Below are 10,399 nucleotides of genomic sequence, written 5' to 3'. Positions count from 1 at the left end.
CCCGCCCGCCGCTGCCGGCCCGCCGCCCGCGCGGCCCGCGGGCCACGCCCCCGCCCGGCCCGGCCCGGCCCGGCCCGGCCCCGCCGGGAAACTGAGGCCGAGCGGCCCGGCCCGACGCGGGGACGCCCAGAGCGCCGGGCCTCGGGCCGGTCCTGCGAGTGAGTCAGCGCCGGCGCTGTGTGACCTTGGCCCGGCCGCCGTCTCTGGGCCGGGCGCCTCGGGCCACCGCGGCCACCGGTCCCCCGGAACCCCGGCCACTCGGCGCCCACCCGCAGTCTCCGCCGCCCTCTCCCCCAACCCGCGGCCACCCCTAGCCCCATTGATTCGGGTTGGCCCCGCCAGTTTCCAGAAGCGGTGTGTTCTGGAAACGCTCTTCCGTAGGTCAGTTGTCCCCTTGCGTGTGCTGTGACTTTTCTGCTCTTCCCGTCGCGGGGGAGCTTGCCTTGATCTTTGCGATCAGGGACTGTAGCCGACCAGACGCAGCTTGTGCCTCGTGGATTAGCACGCTGCGGGCGCGCTGTGGCTGGAAGGGCCTTGCGGCCAGCCCCGGGGAGAGGTAGCTACCGCGTGGAGGTGAGTCCTGGGGAGACGTCCCGACAGCATCCTGCGCAGAGCCTGGCCCCAGGCAGGGCGAGGGGGCTGCCTTCTCCCCGGCCAGGCCTGCCTCGTGAAGGCTGCAGATTTAAGCCTATTTCAGCGAGACCTTTTCTGCAGCTTCCGCGCTGGAGGTCCCAGAATAGTGAACAGAAGAAACTCTGCTTTAAAAATCTCCCAGATACTGTTCTGTTTCATGTTGCAAGGTGTTATTTAAGTTTTAAAGAGGTGGGTGAAGATTGTTCTTTATAATCTTACTGGAAAGTTCGCAGTGGTTTGCTCTGTCTTAAGTTGTTACAATCTATCAAAATGGAAATAGGTTATTTCAGGGGTCAGCCGCCATGCTTTCTTGAGTTTCCTTCAGAGCCAATAGTTTTGTTACTGTTTTTGAAAATGGAGGCAGAGCGCTGCAGGGAAGGCTGCTCTTGACGTTCAGAATGGTCAAACTGGTATGGGGCAAAGGACATGGGAAGGGAGGGGTCTTTGGGAAATGGGCTCCCAGAGCATTGAGGAAATTTAGAAGGTCAAGTTGCTCAGAGCTTCCTGATGAGTTGTTATCCGCCCTGGTCCTGGTCCACAGCAGCCTCAGGTGGGTTAGGTGACCTCAGGTGGAGCAAATAGCCCTACAGAATGACCGTCCTCACCCTTGCATGTCCAGTTTTGTCAGTTTTCTAAATAAAGATCTTGCTTGAATGAGAAAATACATATATTAAATATCTTATTCAGTATCTTCCAAGGGCTGGTTGATTTTTAAAGGGAGCAGTTTTACTCTTGGCAGTGGGAGTTTGGTGGGAATGCAAAACTGCACCCTTTGAGTCTCACCTCCTCAGCTGCTGGAGCTGCAGCTGGGACCGGGCACCTCGTGGGTGTCTGGGATGCTTTTCTGGCCTCAGGCACCCGTCTCTGCTGCCTGACAGCTGGCCTGACCTCTAAGTGGGGGGCCAGCCAGCCCTTTTAGCACCCAGAGTCCTGCATCCCAGGCTCACTAGGAGGGTTGGTCAGCTGTGACCTTCTAGGAACTGTTTCCAGGGCTTCCCACAGCCTCTCCTGTGGTCCTGATGCCATCTGTATCCCTGCAGGGCATTTGCCACGGCCTTGGAAGAGTTACTCACCTTTCCTTATTTGTCCTGCAGACCGTAAGCTCCTTAAGGGTAGGTCATGGGCTTTTCATCTTTTTGTTCCAGTAATGACTTGCAAGTAAAAGGTATTCCTTAAATCTTTATAAAGTTTTTAAATGGGTAAAGTCAATACAGTTTTGGGTGTTTGCAGAAACACCTGTTTTGCTTTTATCTTTGATGAAACCACGGGGAGACATATAATTCTTTCTTTCTAATTTGTCACTTGTCCTGCAGATTTCCCCTAAAGGACTCAAAACGTCTGATCCAGTGGTTAAAGGCAGTTCAGAGGGATAACTGGACCCCCACTAAGTACTCTTTCCTCTGTAGCGAACATTTCACCAAAGACAGCTTCTCCAAGAGACTGGAGGATCAGCACCGCCTGCTCAAGCCCACGGCTGTGCCCTCCATTTTCCACCTGGCTGAGAAGAAGAGGGGGGCTGGAGGCCATGGCCGCACCAGGAGGAGGGACACCAGGAAGGCCTCGGTGGGTGTGAGGGCACACTCAAGCGACGGGGACGGGAAGGCAGCTGCAGGGTCGACATCATCCTCGAGTGAAAGCCCAATGGCCAAGCCGGAGTCCCGCAAGGCGAAGCGGGCTGCACTGCAGGGTAAAGCCACACCCAGGGCCGCCCCGGGAGCTGCCAGTCCAGAACAGGCCCGGCAGGCCCCGGAAGGAAGTCCAGATGGCGGTCCGGCCCCCGCCATGTTTGGCAGCCAGGGAGCGGCCAGCGCGCTCACTGGAGACGCAGGTGATGAGAACGCCACGTCCCCCGCCGGGGGCCTGGTGGACAAGAGTGGCATTTCCATGGATGACTTTACCCCCCCGGGATCTGGGGCCTGCAAATTTATCGGCTCGCTCCATTCATACAGTTTCTCCTCCAAGCACACCCGAGAGAGGCCATCTGTCCCCCGCGAGCCTGTCGACCGAAAGAGGCTGAAGAGGGACGTGGAGCCAGGCTGCAGTGGGACTGGCCCGGGGCCCGACAAGGGCTCCGTGCAGAGCCCCCCGACCTCATCCCTGACGGCGACACCTCAGAAGCCCTCCCAGAGCCCCTCAGCACCTCCCGCCGATGTCACCCCGCAGCCGGCCGCCGAGGCGGTGCAGAGCGAGCAGAGTGACGCCAGCCCCATGTCCATCAACGAGGTCATCCTATCGGCCTCAGGCGCCTGCAAGCTCATCGACTCGCTGCACTCATACTGCTTCTCCTCGCGGCAGAGCAAGAGCCAGGTGTGCTGCCTACGGGAGCAGGTGGAGAAGAAGAACGGCGAGCTCAAGGCCCTGCGCCAGAGGGTCAGCCGCTCGGACAGCCAGGTGCGCCAGCTGCAGGAGAAGCTGGCCGAGCTGCGGAGAGTGAGCTTCCCCTACCTGAGCAGCCTGCCGACCCCCGGCCGCGGTCAGTACCCGAGCCCTGGCCCCGGAGCCTGCTTCTCGGGAGGGGGGTTCTTGCCGCACCCCAGCCCAAGTGCGGCATGTCCCTGCGTCTCGGCAGAGGCTTGACGGGAGCCCGGCCTTTAGCTGGGGAGCCCAGGCAGGCACTTGAGGCATCTGTGGCTGTGGGGTTCAGTGGCTGAGAGAGCAGGCCTTTCATGTCTGCTGGGACAGCCGGGAGCACTCAGTGGTGGTACCCAGCCGGCCAGTTTTCTGCTTGAACGGGTCCTTTCCCAGGGTGCATGTCCCACAGACAAGTGCCCATGAGTTAGGGTCTGAGAGTCAGGTAAGCAGACACAGTGAACCATCAGAGAGATTGTTGGAGACTCGGAATCATGAGGAGGTTCTTTCCATTCCTATTTCAGTGAGTATCCTTGAAGTTAAATCATTTTGAACATTAGCAATAATTTTTTTTCAGTTTTAAACATCTATTCCAGTAGTATGTTTTCTTTTGTAAAAATGCTACAGAAATACATGGGCTCAGAAGTGGTGAAAATTCCAGTTTCTCACTCACCTCCCAGCTTTTATTCCTTGTTGCTATTAAACTTTGCTGTGTGTTCTTAGACTTTTTTATGCTTTTACATACATATCTTTGTTTCCAGATAGGTTGAATATATTTTTCGTATGTTCTTGCTTGTGTTTCTGCTTTTCCCCCAATTTCACTGTTTATTTCTCGTAAAATTAGTTTCTCTACTTTCTTTACGTATTGAGGATACACCTATTCTGTGTAAAAGGTGGAAACTTTTCCTACAAGACGTTTCATTTCCTCTGAATCAAGTGTTTGTCGTCTGGGTTGTGACTAACACTTCAGGTGAGGAAAGGCTCCTGTGTGACAGGCTGTTCAGGACATGGTCCCCAGGACCACTGCCACGACCAGCGCAGCAAGACCAAAACCCAGCAGGGTTATACGCTCCATTCTGCTGTAATTTTAAAGCTGTTTTTGTACTGGCTCCTACCTAATGTTACTGTCTGCTACCCTTTTCTGTTCCTCTTGGTCTGAGGTCCAGAAATGTGCAAGCCTTTCCCAACAGCCAGCGTTGATGGGGTCTGCGTTGATGTTCCTACTTCAGCCGTCCCCATTTCCCTTGCTTTCTGGATTCTGTCTTACGACTGCTCTGGCTCCCGGAGGGAAGTGCTCAACGGCTTCGGGTGCTGCATGCATCTATGTCCGCACCTGAGGCTGGTCCCTTTTTCTGTCCCTCCGGCTCTGTGCCACGACCTGCCTCATACTGCTCTCCCCGCTGCTCACATCTGAGTAGTTTGTAATTTCAGCCTCAGTTCTGTCTTTAACCTGCGTTATTCAGAAGGGTATTGATAGTTTTTCAAGTGGATAGATTAGGGGAGGGAGGGTAACTTTTTGTAATTTTTTAATCCTACAGTTCTAAGGTGTGATAGATACGGTCACTTGAAGACTTCATGTGATTTGTAGAATCTTTTGAGATTTTATTGTGGCTTAATAACAGTCTGTTTGTGACTGTTCCTCTGCTGCTTGAGAAGAATGTATCCTCTGCAGCTGGTTACATTGTTCCCCAGGCTGAGGTCTCCTCGTTGTGTTAGTCGTGTTAGTCAGCAGATCTGTGTGCTGGCTTCTGGTGTCCTCTTGCTCTGTTGATTTCTGGGAGAGGTAAGGAAGGTCTCACTATGGCTCGAGGTGCCTGGGGTTTTGTTGCTTATGAAATGTCTGTCCAGTTTCACTTTATCTTTCAAGACCATGTTATTAGATGCATGACTGTTCCTGAATGTTATCAAACAGAAAAGCCCATTTTGTCCCGTTTAAAGCCTTACTTGTTTATCTGCTTATTTTCAACCTTTTTGTATCCTTTTATTTTGTAGCTGTATTTTAACTCAATCTGAGAACCTTTGTCTTTATAGAATAATTTAATCCATTTACAACTGATTACTGATAAGTGGAACCTTGGGCTTGCCGTTTTACTTTAGTTTTAATTTGTTGGACTTTCTCGTTGTTTCTTCTCCTGTTCTTCTGGTGGGTGTCTTTCAGTTATTTAAAACAACCGTTTCAGCCTGTCCTCCTGTGAAGGCTTGAGTTGGCCAGTTTTGTGCCTCCCCTCTGAGCTCCTCACTTTCTGCCCCAGGTCCGGAGAGTCTCTCCTCTTAGCTCTGGCCTGTTTTTCTGTCAGGCACCACGGTGAGATGTTAGTGTACTTTGTATTGATCACTTTATTCACCACTATTTATTGTATCTAAATTTTTCCTCCTTTGGGAAATATTTAATGACCTTAGTGGAGCTCATACAACAGTAAGGTTTTGAGAGGAATCGAGTGTGAGGTGCCCCTTGGGTGCTGCTGCAGGAGATCCAGCGTGTGTGGGGGAGGTCAGAGGTGTTTGGAGCATGGAACAGAAGGAGCTTTCCTGGAGGAGCACAGTGTAGGGCTCGAGGGGCTGTGGCAGCCCAAAAGCAGCCATGTTGGTGGAGGTCAGCCAAAGGGGATCCAAGGAAGGAGGCTGGAGGGGAGCCCGGAGTCATGGGAACCTCGCGGGGAAGGCATGTTGCAGAAAAGGGTTTGCTCAGCTGGACTACAACAGCTCCAATCCAGATGGAGAGAAGATGGTTGGACTCGGCCACACGGGGTCACTGGTGACCAGTCTCCTTAGACTGGTGGGAATGCAGCTAAGTGTAGAGCGGTGAATGGTGGGGCCGTGAGAGTGGCTGCGAACAAGGCGCTTTGGTTAAGAGCTTTAGCCACGAAGTGGTATTGGGAAAGTGGGCTGGAGGCAGTGGGCAGTATGGCTCCAGGGGTAAGTTGTATTTGCCCTGTGGGAGCAAGGGAGCAGGCACCTGCGGGGGTGGGCTGAGGCGGAGGGAAGAGCCAGGGTGCTGCTGGGCCTTGAGTGGGCAGAGGCATGGAGGGAAGGGGTGCCTGCCCTTCTGCTCCTGTGCTCCCTGCAGTGGGGGAGAGCCGCAGGAGGTGTCAGGCCAGTGGCAGTGGGAGGAGTGGGAGGGAGAGGGACTGCCCAGTGCCCCCCACTCAGGTCTTCTTCCCCAAAAGTCTGCTCTCTTGACGGTTCCCAGCATGCTTATGACTGTCCATCAGTGAAGGAGTTCCTCAGGGAGTTTCTGTTGAAGGGACTGTTTGCACGTCTGTTCTGTGCGTGATCTGTAGCCAGGCCTTTCCTGGGGGGCTGACTCCCTACAACAGAGCAGCAGGGCCAGTGGGCCTGCAGCTTCTCGGGTCCGGGTGGATTGGCCTTCCCACAGGATGGGGCACTCTGTCCCCGAGCCCACACCCACTGGGTGTCACAAGGCTTTCAAACTGTTTTGAGTTAATGTTCCTTCTTCATTCTTTCACATGTGGATACCTAGTCTTCCCAGCACCATTTGTCGAAAACGCTGTCCTTTCTCCACTGAATGGTCTCAGCATCCTTGTGAAAAGTCACGTATGTGAGGGTTTCTCTCTGGGCTCTCTGTTCCTTCCCATCCCATTTCCTATACGTGTCTTTATGCCTGAATCACAGCTTGGAATTACGGTAACTATGAGGTCAGGGAGTGTGAATCTTTCAGTTCTGTTCTTTTCGGGATTGCTTCGGCTATTCTCAGTCCCTTGAGCTTCCATGTGAACTTCAGGGTGGGTTTTTCTATTTCTACAAAAAGTATCACTGGAACTTTGGTAGGGATTGCACTGAATCTATAGACTGCTTTGGGTCATGCTGACACCTGAACAATATTAAGCCTTCTAGCCCTTGAATATCGGACGTTTCTGTCAGTTTATGTTTTCTTTAATTGCTTTCTGAAGTGTTTTGTAGTTTTCATTGTACAACTCTCTCACTTCCTTACTAATTTTTTAAGTATTAGTTAAGTTTAAGTCAATTTCTGAGTATTTTTAAGCTATTATAAATGGAACTGTTTTTGTAATTTCCTTCATATTGTTCACTGTTTGTGTATACAAATGCAGCTGATTTTTGTGTGTTCTTGGCTTTGTGTCTTGCTACTTTGCTGAATTTACTTAGTAGCTCTAACAGCCTTTTTTTTTTTTTTTTTTTGATTACCAAATTACCTTAGCTAACTCACCATGAATTACCATGGGCTTACTGTGGGAGTTTTGGTTTTTTGTTTTTTTTAATTGAGCTATAACTGATTTACAATATTGTGTTAGCTTCAGGTGTATAAAGAAGTGATTCAGTTTTATGTATACTTTCTCAGATTATTTTTTATTATAGATTATTACAAATTACTGAATATAGTTCCCTGTGCTATCAGGTAAATCCTTGTTGCTTATCTGTTTTCTGTATAGTAGTTTGTACCTATTAATCCCAATCTAACTCATCCCTCCCTGCTCCCTTTCCCTTTGGTAGCCATAGGTTTGTTATCTGTGAGTCTGTTACTGTTCTGTATGTAGATTCGTTTGTCTTATTTTTTAGATACCACGTATAAGTGACATCACATGGTAATTGTCTTTCTCTGTCTGACTTACTACTTCGCTTAGTGTCATATTCTCCACGTCCATCCATATTTCTGCAGATGGCAGTATTTCATGCTTTTGTGGCTGAGTAATACTCTATTTAAAAAAAATTACTACATCTTCTTTATCTGTCCATCTGTTGATGGGCACTCAGGTTGTTTCCACGTCTTAGCTATTGTAAATAGTGTTGCTGTGAACATTGGGGTGCACGTATCTTTCTGAATTAGAGTTCCCTCTGGATATATGCCCAGGAATGGGATTGCTGGATCAATGGTAAGTCTATTTTTAATTTTTTGTGGAATCTCCATGCTATTTCCCATAATGGCTGCGCCAGACTACATCCCCACCAGCAGTGTAGGAGGGCTCCCTTTTCTCCACAGCCTCTCCAACATTTCCCATTTGTGGACTTTTGAGTGATGGCCATTCTGACTGGTGTGAGGTGATACCTCCTTGTAGTTTTGATTTGCATTTCTCTGAAAATTAGCAATAGTGAGCATTTTTTCATGTGTCTATTGGAGAACTGCTTTTTTAGGTTTTCTGCCCATTTTTGGATTGGGTTTTGTTGTTGTTGTTACTGAGTTATATGAGCTGCTTAAATATTCTGGAAGTTAAGCCCTTGTCAGTAGCATCATTTGCAAATATTTTCTCCCGTTCCATAGGTTGTCATTTTGTTTTGCTTATGGTTCCCTTTGCTGTGCAAAAGCTTAAATTTAATTAGGTCCCATTTGTTTATTTTTGCTTTTATTTCTGTTGCCTAGGTAGATTGCCCTAGGAACACATTGCTAATATTTATGTCAGAAAATGTTTTTTGCCTATGTTTCCCTCTAGATTTATAGTGTCTTGTCTTATGTTTAAGTCTTTAAGCCATTTTTAGTTTATTTTTGTGTGTGGTGTGAGGGAGTGTTCTAACTTCATTGATTTACATGCAGCTGTCCAATTATCCCAACATCACTTGCTGAAGAGACTGTCTTTTCTCCGTTGTATATTCTTCCCTCTTCTGTTGAAGATTATTCGACCAAAAGTTAGTGGGTTTATTTCTGGGCTCCGTATTCTGTTCCAATGATCCATGGGTCTGTCTGTGTACCAATACCATGCTATTTTGATTACTGTAGCTCTGTAGTATTGTGTGAAGTCTGGGAGGATTATTCCTCCAGATTCATTCTTTTTCTTCAGTATTGCTTTGGCAGTTCTTGGTCTTTTGTGATTCCATATAAATTTTAGGATTATTTGTTCTGGTTCTGTGAAAAATATCCTGGGTAATTTGATAGGGATCACAGTAAGTCTGTAGATTGCTTTGGTTAGTATGTCCATTTTTAAAATGTTAATTCTCCAATCTCAGAACATGGCATATCTTTCCATTTCTTCAAGTCGTCTTTAATTTCCTTAGTCAGTGTTTTATAGTTCTCTGCATATGAGCTTTCACTTCCTTGGTCAGATTTATTCCTAAGTTTTTTGGGGGTTTTTTTGATGTGATTTTTTTAAGGGATTGTTTCTTTACTTTCCTTTTCTGATATTTCATTTCCTTTTCTGAATTTCTGTATGTTAATCTTGTATCTTGCTACCTTGCTGAATTCTTTTATAAGCTCTAGTAGTTTTTGTGTGGAACCTTTAGGGTTTTCTGTATATAGTATCACGTCATCCATATGTAGTGACAGTTTTACCTCTTCTTTTCTAGTCTGAATCCCTTTTATTTCTTTTGCTTGTCTAGTTGCTATGGCTAGGACTTACAATACTACATTGAATAAAAGTGGTGAGAGTGAGCATCCTGGTCTTGTTCCAGATTTTAGCAGAAAGGCTTTCAGCTTTTCACCACTGAGCATTAGTGCTGGCTAGAGGTTTGTCATAAATAGTTTTTATTAGGTTGAGCTATGTCCACTCTATACTAAAGTGGGTTTCTTACATACGTCATAGAGTGGGTCTTTTTTTTTTTTTGATCTACTCTGATGGTCTGCATCTTCTGCTGGATGGTCTTAGACCGCTCAAATGTAAACTAGTCACTTCTCAACTGGCTTGATATCTGTCGTGTTTGTAACTGATTTCTGTTTGCTGCTTTTGTTTTCTTCCTCTGCTTTTCAGCCTTTTCTGGTTTTAATGGAGCATTTGATTTGATTTCGTTTCCTCTACTTCTGTAGCATATCAATTATACTTTTTTAAAAAAATGTTTTTAGTGGTTGTCCTAAAATGTGCACTATACACTTACAACTAACCTGTGTCCACCTTCAGGTAACACTGCGCTGTGCTTCAGGGCAGCGCAAGTGCAAAGGGAGCAGGGTATTCCCGGTTCCTCCCTCTTCTGAGAGCGTCTTCATCTCAGGTTTTCTACAGTTTGAATACGGTGTGCCTAGATGTAGACTTTCTGGTATTTATTGTGCTTGCTGTTCTCTGAGCTTCGTGGATCTGTGGTTTGGTGTCTGCCATTAATGTTAAAAAATTCTCAGCTACTACTTCACGTATTTCTTCCTCTCCTTCCTTTCTTCTCCTTCTTGCATTGTGCGTATGTGGCACTTTTTTATTGTCGCACTGTTCCCTGGTGTTCTGTTCTCTTTTTTTCCCCTCATTCTTTTTACCTTTTACATTTCGTTTTGGGAAGTTCCTACTGACATGTCTTCAGATGCACTGATTCCTTCCTCAGCCTTGTCCATGGGAGGCATTTGTCATTTGTTACAGTGTTTTGATTCTACAGCGTCTCCCTCCCCTCTTGCAGCACTCATGTCTTCTTGCATGGTGTCCACTTTTCCACCAGCAGTCCCAGCATGTTAATCATCGTATTTTAAATCCAAGTCTGATAATTCCGGCATTTCTGCCTCACCTCAGTCAGGTTCCGTCTCTTCAGACTGTCT

General features: G+C 47.9%; 1 protein-coding gene across 2 annotated transcripts in view; it reads left to right on the top strand.

The window, feature by feature from the left end:
• The window catches only part of THAP4 (THAP domain containing 4), a 32,423-nt gene that overhangs the window by 319 nt on the left and 21,705 nt on the right, over window positions 1–10,399 (top strand). Inside the window, exons 1-2 of one of the 2 annotated variants that reach the window (XM_072962052.1) lie at window positions 1–381; window positions 1,947–3,106. In XM_072962052.1, the coding sequence (XP_072818153.1) occupies window positions 2,275–3,106 (832 nt within the window). In that variant the 5' untranslated portion in view covers window positions 1–381; window positions 1,947–2,274. The remainder of the gene's footprint in view (window positions 382–1,946; window positions 3,107–10,399) is intronic. The other variant, XM_072962051.1, reaches the window with a different exon arrangement.

This window comes from Vicugna pacos, chromosome 5 (genome assembly GCF_048564905.1).
Source record: "Vicugna pacos chromosome 5, VicPac4, whole genome shotgun sequence".
Taxonomy (NCBI): Eukaryota; Metazoa; Chordata; class Mammalia; order Artiodactyla; family Camelidae; genus Vicugna; species Vicugna pacos.
The sequence above is the reverse complement of the archived record's forward strand: the minus strand, read 5'-3'. Positions and strand labels throughout refer to the sequence as shown.